General features: G+C 43.7%; 1 protein-coding gene across 6 annotated transcripts in view; it reads left to right on the top strand.

The window, feature by feature from the left end:
* Positions 1-13,097, top strand: part of SEMA5B (semaphorin 5B) — a 217,578-nt gene that overhangs the window by 157,156 nt on the left and 47,325 nt on the right. For all 6 annotated transcript variants that reach the window (XM_026852819.1, XM_026852816.1, XM_026852815.1 and 3 more), the window contains 5 exons: positions 5,250-5,431; positions 8,730-8,873; positions 10,385-10,532; positions 11,847-12,072; positions 12,704-12,922. In XM_026852819.1, coding sequence (XP_026708620.1) covers positions 5,250-5,431; positions 8,730-8,873; positions 10,385-10,532; positions 11,847-12,072; positions 12,704-12,922 — 919 coding nt within the window. The remainder of the gene's footprint in view (positions 1-5,249; positions 5,432-8,729; positions 8,874-10,384; positions 10,533-11,846; positions 12,073-12,703; positions 12,923-13,097) is intronic.

The following is a 13,097-nucleotide window of genomic DNA, read 5'->3' as shown; positions in this document are numbered from 1 at the left end:
AAAAAAAAAAAAAAAAAAAAAAAAAAAAAAAAAAGTGTCTCTGCCTGAATCAGTTTGAGTTGGCTCTTCAGCTCCCTTCCCACCCACCCAGCCTTCTCTGACGACAATATCCAGTTCCTGGCTGTGATCCCCAGAAGCCGTCTGGCCATATTTAATTCCTCCTGCTTGAACCATAGCTGCAAGGTGGCTGAGGAGGAAAATAAGTCTTGTTAAAGGGGGGGGCAGAAATTCTCATTAGTGTCCGTCATTATTATCTAACATCAATTAGTATGTTAATACTGCTAAGTCCAGTAGATAGAGAGAGTGGACTGTATGGGTTATATCTTCAGTATGCTGTTTCTGTCTGGAGGTGCTGGGATGTTTATTCCCCTTATCTTCCGTACTTCTCAGATATTTTCCCTGGAAATATTAGTCATTACTTCAATCCATCCTCAGCTTGGCAGGCTTAAGTTTTTCACTGCTGGATTCAGAGGCTTCTGTGTTTATAACCCTCCTGTGTGGAACTGGGATGCAGTGCTTCTTGATTGCCCATGCTGTTATCTCGTCCTGCTTAATGCCTGTGTCTGTTGATAGGTGTGTGAGGTGTTAATCCCCTAGTTTGAACATGTCTGCTGTGGTGCACACCAGGGAACAGGCTACTCCAGCTCATTGTTTCAAGGTCATAAAAATCCAGTACAGAATATGCAGAAGCTTTGGCTGTTCTTGGGTGCTAGTTTTAGATTTGTTTTAGCATTTCCATTGTAGATTATTTTCTGTGTAGGTGCTGTCATTCTGGTGCGTACATGAGCCTTGTGCTCTTCGACTAACGGGCTGCCAAGCTGTTTAAAATCCACATGCAAGTGCTTTCTTTTTCTTTCTCCTCTGCCCCTTACTGGAACAAATTCACCACTGGCATGGGATGGGATGGCTCACTGAAGCACATCAGCAGTATCCAAGTATTTCCTTGTGTTCAATGCAGGATAAAGGTTGTGCTCAACAGAGACAGCAGTCTAGGACAGCATGTGTAAATGACCACTGGAAAGGCAGGGGAATGCAGTGACCCACTACTAAATTTCACTCCTGAAAAAGGCCTGTCTGGGAGCTTAGTTGGATGAGTTACTGTCTTAAGTCCTTGCTTTTCTCACCCCACTTTCCTGGGCTGAGCACCAGGCGCTCAGCTGTGCTGGTACAGCTGTACTGAGATCACACTCAAGTGTGACATGGCGTAGATTAAAAGCACCCCTCCCAAATAAACTTTTCCTAACCCAGATAATGTCAGTGAGTTCTTCTGCAGCCTAGCCCACAAACAGATGTCCTGGCACAGCTGAGAGACTGGCATGCAGCAACTTTTAAAGCCAGAACTGGCATATTATTGAATTATATCCTACAGGGGCCAGGCATTTGTGTGAGTCAACCACAACACTAACACAACTTGACTGCTGCTCTTGTGCAAACATGCTTGTTCAGAGCTAGTCTGAACAGCTTTGTACAGCACTACGTACCACAGATTGCCACTCTCCACCTTTAATATTAAGGGACCTTAGATAGAGGGTTAATCATCTAGTGTTAACGTAGTACCCTAACAATGGTTAATATATGTTATTACCAGGTAACACCCAGAACCTCCTAAAGGTTTATTGCTAAGGTTGCAATGTCAAACGTGTTAGCATTAAGAAATTATAGGACACAAATTCCTCATGCTGCTCTTCTTTTTCCTATACGTGTGTGTGTCATATCAGGGAGTCCTGAAAACATGATTACATGCTGTTTCTTCTTAGACTTGGGAAAAGGAAGTTAGGTGCTTTTTGGTTTTAGGAAAACTGAAAAAAGCCACATTGTATTTTAGAATATCTTACTGATGCCAACATGAGCCACCAGCAGGAAAGGAACTTTAGGTTTGGCTGGCAAACTCTGTTAGCCAGGCTCATGGGGTCACTGTTGATGGTGGTTGGTAAATTAGGAAGTGAATATTCCAAATAAAGTGTACAGTCCTCCTTATCCTAAGCCAAATGATGCTCTGCCTCTCAGATTTTCATCCCAGTCCCACTCTGTGTTCAGCAAACCTCTATCTCAGTCATCTGGCATCCGCTCCATGCTCCCCCATTTTCTTGCTAATCAGTGCCAGTCTCCCCACTCCTTTTTGGGAGGGACTAGCAGACTAGTACCCTGCTCTGGCCCACACTGAAGTATGTGCAGTGCACAGAGAAGACTTCAGGTGCCAGGATCAAAATGTATGAGTCTCTGAAAACTGAGAATTTTCTTCCCCAGCTCCCAAGGTTTTTATACCCTAAACAGATTTGAATGGCTTTTCATGGGCATTGTGAAAAGGCATTACATGGACATAAAATTCAGTTCCTTGCTCTGAACACTAGGTTGTTTCAAGGAAAAGGTTGCTACTTATGGACATTCTTTTTCCCTACATTTGATTTTAGAAATGGTTGAAATATTTTGACTGAAACTTTGCAAGAATTTTCAACTGCTATCAAACAGGCAAAATGGAAACTTCCAGCTGAAACAATTAAAGCTTAGCAAAGTTGTAAGCAGTTGACATCATCATAGGTGAATTGAAAGGACAAGGAATGCTTAGAGCCTAATCTGTAATATCAGAATAAACATTGAAAACATCCTGGTAGCGAGAGGTAGGAATGGTTAGTCTGAATTTTTAGATCTTGCACTTGAGCCATTTTGTAAGAAACAAAAAGGCGATGCCTTTGGTGGGAGAATGAGAGTTTATAAAATAGGAGAACTCTGAAATTGGTAATATTGTCAGGTGAGAGAAGGGCATTTGATCACGTCTTCTGTGTCTGATGGGCACTGTCTTGGCTACAAAGGATTTGCCTTGTAAAGATATTCCTGAAAAAGATCAGTGCATGTGGGTTTTTATCCCACTTCCCAAGTTTGCTCTTTTGAAGATATTTTTATGAATTTAAAGATGGAATTATAATCCATATGTAATTTCTTAAGTATAAAAACTTCCCATACTCACAACGTGACATGTTTATAAATCTTAGCATTTTGGTTATGGCTGCTTATTTGTTTAATTTTTGGGTTGCTTCCCAGTATCACTTATGAGCCAATAATTATTTTTTTTTTTTTTTTTAATTGAAGCCACGGGCCGTATCATACCATTGATTTCTGAACAGAACTCCCTGCTGGAATCGGCAAGGCTTTCTGGCTCAAAACTGAATAGAAAGGATCCAGTACTTGGATTATGACTTTTGTAAGGCAGGAGGAAAAAGGAGATAAAAATCTGGTATTAAATATCTCAAAGTAGTTATTTTGATTATTTTTTTTTTCCTCCTTTCTTTTAGCAACCCAACTATATTGATTTTTGATGGCATGCATGTTTAAAACAACAAATTTAACAACAACAACAAAACTCAGTGTTCTCTTCTATGGGCATCTTGCCTTGTAACCTGCAGCCCAGAGCAAATTTTTATGAAGACATGATAATCTATTGTAAGCAAAAGTTTACAACAGATGCTTGAAGCCCCCTGACTGAAGCCTGAGGAGCACAGTAACAGATCTAAATTACTTCCATGCCACTGCTGCATATTTTTGATGTTGCTGTAGATGGGTGAGAGGGGAAGATGACAGCCCACCGGAAGTGCAGTGTGAGTGTTTAACTTAGTGCCAGACTTGGAGAATAAGCACAGAGCAGCATGTTTCAGAGGATAAGTGTTTAGAAGCACTACTCTCATGGCTGTGGTTGTCTCCCTGTGTGGCTTCCAGCCTCTCCATGCCTCAGTTTCCTTGTCTGTAAAGCAGGAGAAATTGTTTCCCCCCTGAGGTGGCCCAGGGGACTGATACTGCTGAGTGTGAAGCTCCGTGAAGCATGGCACAGTGGGGTTTGTCAGCGGTAGCTGGCTCAGATTTGGGGCCAGGGCTGTTTGCCAGGGCCCCAGCCTCTTATTTTCTTCACCCTTCATTGCGTGTGACACCAAGGCCAAGTCCAGTGTTGCCTTTGCCAAAGCTGCTGAGCAACCCACCACCCAATGGGTGACACCAGTGGGGATGATCCACTTGCAGGCAGCTGCCATCCATGCCATCCTGCCTGCAAGGCCTTGTGCTTTGGGACATGGGGTGGGGAGGATGGAGGGAGTCACAGGGAGAGTGCCTCAGGGTGCTGCGCTTAGAAGTGAAATAGCTGTACTTAGGCAGGGCCAGCATGGATGTCTTTCTGCCTTGTGTTTCTGAATTCAGGAGCAGAGGGGAAGCCGGGGCAGCTTTCCAGACATGGTCCTAGCATTGCTGGATTTTGCAGTAGCAGTGGAGTGGGCACAAGAAGGCAGTGGTGGCCTGGGAGCGATCCCGGGAGGAACAGGCAGTACTCATCTTCTCAAGTCAGCCTTGGCAGTGAGAGCCCTAGCACCTTGCTCCCCCAGCCTTCAGCTTAGGGCTCACTTAGCAGCACTGGTTAAAACAAGGAACAGGGGAATAAGCTCTGACACCCTATCTCCTGGCAGGTCTTCACCAGTTCTAGGCTGAAATAGTTCTGTTTCTCATGCTTTTGGTCTGCCAGGACTACTGTCTTTTTAATTCTTCATTACAGTGCACAGGAAACTCAAGTCCCAGCCTCTTCGGGGCTGTACAGGTGTGAAGAAAAGGGCAGTGGAAACAGATAGCAGCGTGGTCCAGTCTCTAAATTGCCTTGAGATGAATTCTTGTTCTTTAGCCCAGTGCATGATCCTCAGCATTAATTCCAGTCACCACCATCTCCTTCACTTTCTATCCTTCACCCAGCTACAGCTCTGTTTAGAAAGAGAGCCAGTTCTTACTGCATGTTTGGACAGGGCCAAACTCAGCAAGGCCTCGGTCTCAGCTGGTCACTATGGTTATACGAATGCTAACTTGGAAAATATTCTGCAGGAACAGTCCCAAGCACTGCAGAGGCAGGAGCATAATGGAGTGGGGACAATCAGCACCGGCCATTGTGTTGCTTGAAAGGCTGAAGCTGTGCAGTGTGGGATGAGGGCGTGCGGTGGTTTTGTGGTGTGGCAGATGGATGCTTGCGCCTGGTGTGGTGCTGGCTGGGTCGACTTGGGTGCCTGTGCGCACACGTTAGGTATGCGGGGTGGAATTTGGAGGGTAAATATTGATGCGGCATTGTCTGAAAACAACCCTCTGTTTTGAATCCTGCTTGCAAGCACAGACAGCTCCCATCTAAGCTGCATCCTAATCCCCCCAACAGCTTTATTTGGCATTTCTATTGTGGGCTGTCTCCAGAAATGTAAACTTGCTATTAATGACCTTTTTTCTTTTAAAATTAGGTGAAAAACCTGACAACAAATGGAAGATTGGGGCCTTGGTCCCCATGGCAACTGTGTGAGCATTCAGATGGGGACAGCACAGGCTCCTGTATGTGTAGGTCACGTTCATGTGACAGCCCTCGTCCTCGCTGTGGAGGTCGCAGCTGTGAAGGGGCCAGGATAGAGGTTGCAAATTGCTCAAGGTACCTTATTATCTTTCTGCTTTTTAGGGAGTGAACAAGAGTTGTGTCCTGCCCTGTCCACAGCTTAGCTCCTTCCTTGTGTTTCTGTGACCATGTTCACAGAATCACAGAATTGTCTAGGCTGGAAAAGACCTTGAAGATAATCCAGTCCAACCATTAACCTAACACTGACAGTTCCCAACTACAGCATATCCCTCAGTGCTATGTTGACCCGACTCCTAAATATCTCCAGGGATGGGGACTCCACCACCTCCCTGGACAGTCCATTCCAACGCCCAACAACTCATTCTTTAAAGAAATACTTCCTAAGTATGTTCTTGTATCCCAGCCAAACTGAGGTATGTGAGGTCCAGCTTGAAGCCAGTGAAAAATGAAGGAGCCCAAGGGCTCTGAGAGAAGGGCCCTCATCCAGGGCTTTTGGAAGATGAGCACCCCAAATTGCTGTACACATTAACCTACACTGTGCCTTGGTTTGCCTCAACTATGCAGTGAGTAGTGACTCTTCAGAAAGAGGTAAGGCTCAGGTAGTTGTTAGCCAACTGAATAGCAATAAGCTAAAAAAAATCCAACAAGCTTATAATGTTTCAGTGTTTGGATTCCAAGGTTGCATTGCCAAAAGCGAGCAGAGCTCCTTCAGACCAATGCTTGTAAAGACAGGGCCTAGCCTAGCTCCAAGCAAGGCTTGTTTGCCTTGTTCTGTGAGTCTGTGAACTGTCTGCAGCAGGCTGGCTAGGTGAAAAAGCAACAGATCATTGGCAGTGAGCAGCACTTAGGAGGCATGTCTGCCGGGGACAGCACTTAAACAACGCATGTAGCTCAGCAAAGTGCTGCCTTTCTCGGGAAGCCTGAAGCTTGTGCTTGAACAGTATGGAAGCTAAATGTCCTCCAGTCGGGTGCCCAAACATAGCCACCGTGTTTGTGTCTGTGTTACCCCACCACCCTCAGACTACATCATGTCATGTCTCAAGGAAAGACGATGCCATAGTGTAAGCACTACTTAACCAGGGTGGGGCCAGCCAATATTTTAGCAAATATTGGGTCAATACAGTTTTTTATCTACTTTATCTTCTCCAGAAACATTCATCCATTAAGGACAGCTGTCTCTTGACTCATCCCTGGAGATCAATGCTTGTCTTGGCACCAAAAATTCAGCAATACTCATGTTTTAATTGGCATCACTCCTTCCAGCTGTGGGCTGTGCTGCCCAAAAAGGCATGCAGTCATTCCTGCCCCTGTGCGCTGCCACCGTGGGCTGAGCAGAGCCTTCCCCAGGCAGGCTTTTTATGTCAGTGGCAAATGGAAAGTATGCCAATAGGATGGATTTCTCAGCACTGCTCTGATGGCAAAAGAGGCAGGAACAGCTTCTAAGGAGGAGATGAAAAATAAATTATTCAATCTTAAGACATAGGAAAACAGCATGGTTTGAAAAATAGGGACATCTGGTCATCCTACATCCGCCTCAGCCCTCAAATTTCCTTTAATTGACTTCATATGGCATTGAGATTTCTTTTTGCAAAGAGGGAGCAGGATGCTTGAAGATGACTTCTAATAGAAAGCTGGAGATCTGAAAATAGAAGGTGTCTTTGTTAAAAATCCTGAAACACAAATAGATGCTGAGAATTTGGGGGGGGGTGGTGGAATTTTTAGTAGAAATTACTTTCCCTTTTTTTCTGCAATAGCAACAACCTTCCATTGGATTTTTTTCTTTTTGTAATTTTGTATATAATCTTTTTTTTCCATTAAGGAGTGAGGAGGTAATAGGTGGGTTAAAACATAGCAGAATAAGATGGAATAGTAGAATTTTTATATAAGTGAGTTTCTTTTTCTTTGACCTTGTTTAGGGCAGGAGAGGGGAAAGGAAAGAGGGAGAGGGATGAGAGAACACGACGAGGAGGGGAGAAAGATCTAACAGGGTTCTGAAATAAACCTGCCAAGAACAGGCAAGAGTTGATAACAAATACAAAAAGTGTGAAGGGCAATGTGGGTTTTAACTTTCATCCTCTGCCCTGATTGGTGCTATGCCAGAAAGTATTTCTTGCCAGCAGTGTTATTAGTTCAGTAAATGCTTTGAAAATTAACATCTGTTTTCAAGCTTAGTTTTCAAAAACCAGAGTGCACCTGAGTTGTTTTTTGACTATGCTTTGTAGAAAGATTTTTCTTTATTAAAAAAAAAAACCAAAACAAAACAAATGAGATTTTTTGGCTTAAGGCAGTGAAGTGTCAAGATTAGGCAGTTCTGTAAGACAGAGCATTGCCACTGGCTCCATATGAAATTAAACCTGCAGCACAGAAGAGCTGAGATACAGTTCCTCCTCTCCTGCTCCAAGGTTCAGTCGTGTTGCCAAATCAGAGGAAGATGAGGTTTAATAAATGTAAGATTTTAAAGATGAAAATGTTGGCTTCTGTGTAAACACGTGGTTGAGTCACTGCATGGCAGCAGCGTCACAGGAGCCACCGCCTGCACGTGCTCAGCCCATCGCAGGAGCGAGGCACGTCTGTTGCTGAGGTGTGAACTAAGGGGTTTTACATCACATTTGCTTCACACTAGGTTACCACTTCTCAGCAGAGATGTGATCGCTCATTAAACCATGAAATTTGATTGTGTGTCTGAGCTCTTAATTGTTTCTGATTTCTACAGATTTAAGGTCACAGTACAGTGACGTCTGCAGGTGGCCATGAAAGCTAAAAGCAATTATTTTTATTTTTAATGAAATTTGAGATTTCCACTTAATAGGATTCAGTGCTGAAGGCTTTAGGAAAACGCCAAATATTATGATGTTTACGATAAAACCATGGGAACTGGCAGTACTATTGCGGTAAGAGATTTAAAGCATCAGTACCTACAGAATTAGCAGAGGGTAGGTTTCTTACATCCTTTGGTGCAACCAGAAGCCCCAAAACTCTTTGTGCAGAAGAATCCATGAGATATGACTTTGGGATCAGCCACTGGCTCAGAAAAGCAAGGTTATGAGACAAGGGGGTGATGATGGGGGAATAAACACGCTTTTGTCCAGAAAAACGCTAGGAAGCGTTTTCAAAATCATTCAGCACTGACTTCATTCTCTTCCTTTCTGATTCTTAGAGACTTCAATGGGAGGAAAGTTAGGTCAAAGCTAAGCACTTTTGAAACTCCCTTTTCTAAATCTCTGCTGATACAAAGTCTGGTTGAAATTAATAATGTCTTCTCTGATAAGTTCAATGATTCCCCTGTCAGTGCTTGATGTTATTAAGCACAGCATGATGTGAGCAGACCATTAGGTCACCCTCATACTCAGTTCTCTCTCACCCTCTTTGTTAGAAATGGCGCTTGGACACCCTGGTCTTCCTGGGCCCCATGTAGCACCTCCTGTGGGATAGGCTTTCAGGTCCGCCAGCGATCCTGCAGCAACCCCGCTCCACGGTATGGGGGCAGGGTCTGCGTTGGACAGAGCAGGGAAGAAAGGTAAGAGATGTCCACAACACCGTGTGTTCACTTCCGTGGTTATTATGTTGGCAGCTGGTAGTGGTGTCTCTTATGTGAATGCAGATTAAGGCTGTTTGACTGAATGCACAAAGTGGAAGGAATTCCAGAGCCTGTGAGGGATGAGGTTGCCCACATGAATGGCTACTCTCTTCCAGTGAGCCTGTGGACATCAGAGACTTTGGAGCTGCATCCATTCTCCGGCAGGACCTTTCAGACCTTCACAAGTATTCCTGTCCTCCAAACAGTTGTGGCCTCCTCAGCAAAAGGAGAAGTTGTGCCTACTCTTAGCAGTATAGAGTTTATAGATACAGTTACACTGTTCTGATCCATCCCTGAGGAGGCAGTTGAGTATGTGCAGCTTTCATTACCAGCTGCACTATTCCTAAGTCTCTATTATTGTGATGATGCACCAAAATATGTTCAAGAAATATATAACTTAACTCACAGATTTTGGGTTAAGTTTTTGTAGGGCTTGGCATCAGGAAAAGATCTTTTTTCTCCCTGTAAACTAAGCAAATTTCATGCAAAATCACTAAAAGACAATACTTTTTGAACCTACAGAGCCATCTGCACTGTTATGCTTCTTCAAGCCCAGCCTCTTATTAAACAAATGCTTCAAGGCATCACAATTTGGTTTCCAGATCTGACATTTCATTAAAGGCCACCTCTGCTTGGCAGTAGGCTGTTGCTTGTCCCTTGAGACTTGTCCACTTAAGACAGATCTCTCTGCATTTCTCAGAATACAAAGGGCAATTCATTTAACTTCCTCAATTCAAGACATTTTAATGTTTGTTTTGATTTGTGGCCATTCACAATGGTCCTTTTTGGGTTTTAAAGACTACATCTGAGTCAATTTCAGTCCTGTGTGATTCAATTTGACAACAATATTGATTAAAAAGCTGAACAAAATTAAAGTTACCTTTTGAAAAGGGAACATGAAATAACATCAATTTAGGGCTTGCCTTTAGTTGCATATAGCACCTAGTTCAGCTCCAGTTGTGAATGCTAGTTTCTTAAGGTCCAAGCAGCAGTAAGGGCCCGTGTGAAGAAAAGATTGTCAAGTGTTTAGCACCTGCCATTAGTGACAGATCACTGTTGAGTTGACCTCCCACTAGTCATCCCATTGAAAATATGTAACCATCCACTCTCTCCCTTTGTGACACATGGGCTTCAGTTTATGAGGTCTTTTGTGAATTCAGTGCATAGAAGTTTTGAGATTAGAGCACTTTCAGGAACCCAGTCTTGACCATTTACTCCAACTGTCTCGCTGTGCTCAGCCTGATTAACCGCTCCCTGTTCTGTGCAAAGGGTTCAATTCTCTGCTGTGAACAGGAATGTTGCTGATCTGACTGTTGTGTCAGACTTCTGCTGGCTTTCTGTGCATGCATGAATTGCACCCAAATGCAGTGTGTAGTCTTGTGTCCACCACCATTTTGTCCCTTGAGTGTGCTGACATGGATATTTTTTGAGCAATGTATTTCTTCTTTCAGATTCTGTAATGAGAACAGTCCATGTCCATTACCAATTTTTTGGTCTTCATGGGGTCCTTGGAATAAATGTAGTGTGAATTGTGGCGGAGGGATTCATTCAAGGCAGAGGTCCTGTGAAAATGGAAATACATGTCCAGGCTGTGCTGTGGTATGTATTGTTTATTGACATTGCATAAGGGTCATCTATTGACATCTAGCATCTAGAAACATGATATTTAACTCCTCTATCCATCCTGATTTTATTTCTCAAGCTAGAAGAAAATGCTATCCTCAGCTTTTGCTAGAGAGGAAGCAGAGAGGTAGCAAATTCCCAAAGTCAGTCAAGTGGATGTGAGTGTGTGTGTGTCAGTGTACATATACAGGTAGGGACAGACTGGTGTACAGAGGACGTCCTTAGCCCTCTGTAGGCTTAGATATCAAGTCCTTTACCTGAAAGCACTATACATTTTTTTTTCTTCTGTCCTACCCCCAAGGATGATCCTGTTGAGTCAAGGAGGTCCTACACACGTCAGAAATTAGTATCATTGTCATACTTGAGTAAACAACATGTCAAACACCTAGTTAACCCATCAGTAATGCAATGGCTACTCATTTTCTCTATTTTTCCTTTCCTATTCTGGCAGCTGTTTCATGCAGCTGTTTTAATTAATTTTGTGGAGACTTTTCTTTCAGTGTAAGCAGATTTGATCTGGAACCTCCCATGTGTTCACAAGCTGTTTGGCATTTACTCTAGAATCATAAAGTCCTAAAGCATTACTTTTCTTTCCCTGTGCCAGAAAAGACTGGTTTATTTATTTATTTTTAAACAAGAGCGCAATATTTGTCACTGGAATTCCTCCCACTAGCAGCGAGAATTGTAAAGACCCCAAATCACCCCATCCAGCCAGAATGTTTGTACTCAGTGGATGCTCTACACTGAGGATGGCAAATGGTTCGTTACCCTTACCAGAGAGTTTAAAAAGTCAACCAAACAAAAGTAGATGTAAAAAGAGATAATCTAAACCCATTTTAAAAATAAAACAATAAACTTTTCAAGGAATAAGCCTTACTGACATTTTGTCCTCATAGATCTCCTCTAGGCTGCTGATTTCAGGGTCACAGCAGAAAACTTACTTGCTCTTATTATTATCTGTTGCCTGAATAATTCTCCTGCCCATAATGTACCAAACTTTCAAAGCTACACATGACTTTGAGTCAGCAAAGAAACACAAACCCGAGGGAGACATAAAAATAATAAGCATAGTTCACTCTTGAGGTCCACCTGAAGCTATGCATCACCATTGCCTCCACGGTCACCACATTTTGCACTGTGTCCAGCACTGGCTGGAGGTCAGATACGGTGGATGGAGGTTGTTGTAGATCCAGAGGGTACCGTCTTATTTTCTGGGGTGTAAATAAATCTCGGTCAGTTAGGCTGCTGCTGTTTAATAAGTAAGGAGAGAGTGGTTTTCCTTCTTGGCAGGAATATAAGACCTGCAACCCAGAGAGCTGCCCAGAGGTGCGCAGGAACACACCCTGGACCCCTTGGATGCCTGTCAACATCACCCAGAATGGTGCCCGCCAGGAGCAGCGCTTCCGCTACACATGTCGTGCCCAGCTGTCTGATCCCCACGAGCTGCAGTTTGGGAGGAAGAAAACCGAGAGTCGATTCTGCCCCAACGATGGCTCAGCAGTGTGTGATACTGACTGTACGTCTTGCCAGCTCTGGGGGACCATAGGGCAAGCCTAGATTTGGTGGTGGAAGGACGATCCTCTTGGAACAAGAACGTGTCTGCATAAGTCTCGACATGTATGACTAGTGTCATTGCAGAATGGCAGGGATGGAGAGAGCCCTGTGACTTAGAGATCAATACAGTTGTGAGTTCTGTGCTTATGGCAGTGTATAGATTTGTTCTTGCTACTGCCAGCCTGGCCCAGAAAGAACTCCAAGTAATGAGGGTGTAGAGGAGAAGAGCCATTCTACAGGACAATGCGTCCTTACTCTTCTTTCTCTCTGGAGCTCCCCTTGTGCTTTGCCTCTGAGGTTATTCCCTTCAGTACTGCTGTGATGCAGGGCAGTGTCCCAAAGGCACAGCCTTGACTGCCACAATTTGCTGCCCAGAAAGGTCATTTATCAAGGTTATTGGTGGACTCAGTTTATGTATACAGATTTCTAGCTTAGCTGTAACCCTGTGGAACAGAACTCTTGTTAATGGCTTTCAACAGAAACTCTTCTCCAGGGCACATAAATCCTGATTTTACTCATGAGCTGAAGCCCTTTAAAAGCCAAACAACTGATTAATTTGTGATCTCATGGTGTCTTGTTTGTTTTCCTTGAAGCTCTTGTTGATGACCTCCTCAAGACTGGTAAGACCTCTGCACGGATTATCAATGGGGGCTGGTCCTTTTGGGGGGCCTGGTCTTCCTGTTCCAGGGACTGTGAGTTGGGCTTTAGGATCAGGAAGAGAACATGCACAAACCCTGAACCTAAAAATGGTGGCTTGCCCTGCGTGGGGTCAGCGATGGAGTACCAAGACTGCAATCCACATCCCTGCCCAGGTAACCATGATCATCTTCCTGCATAAAATTCAAAGATGTTCTTCCCCATCTTAACGGTAGAGCCACAAAAAATATCAGTATTTCCAAGTGGCTTTTTTTTTTTTTTTAATTTGGGGATTTTTCCTTATTTTTTAAAAAAACTATTGTAATGACCCATGTATGTGATCTTTAGTGC

This window comes from Athene cunicularia (assembly GCF_003259725.1).
Source record: "Athene cunicularia isolate RWA chromosome 7 unlocalized genomic scaffold, athCun1 chr7_part1, whole genome shotgun sequence".
NCBI classification, from domain to species: domain Eukaryota; kingdom Metazoa; phylum Chordata; class Aves; order Strigiformes; family Strigidae; genus Athene; species Athene cunicularia.
This window is presented reverse-complemented; position numbering and strand designations above follow the sequence as displayed.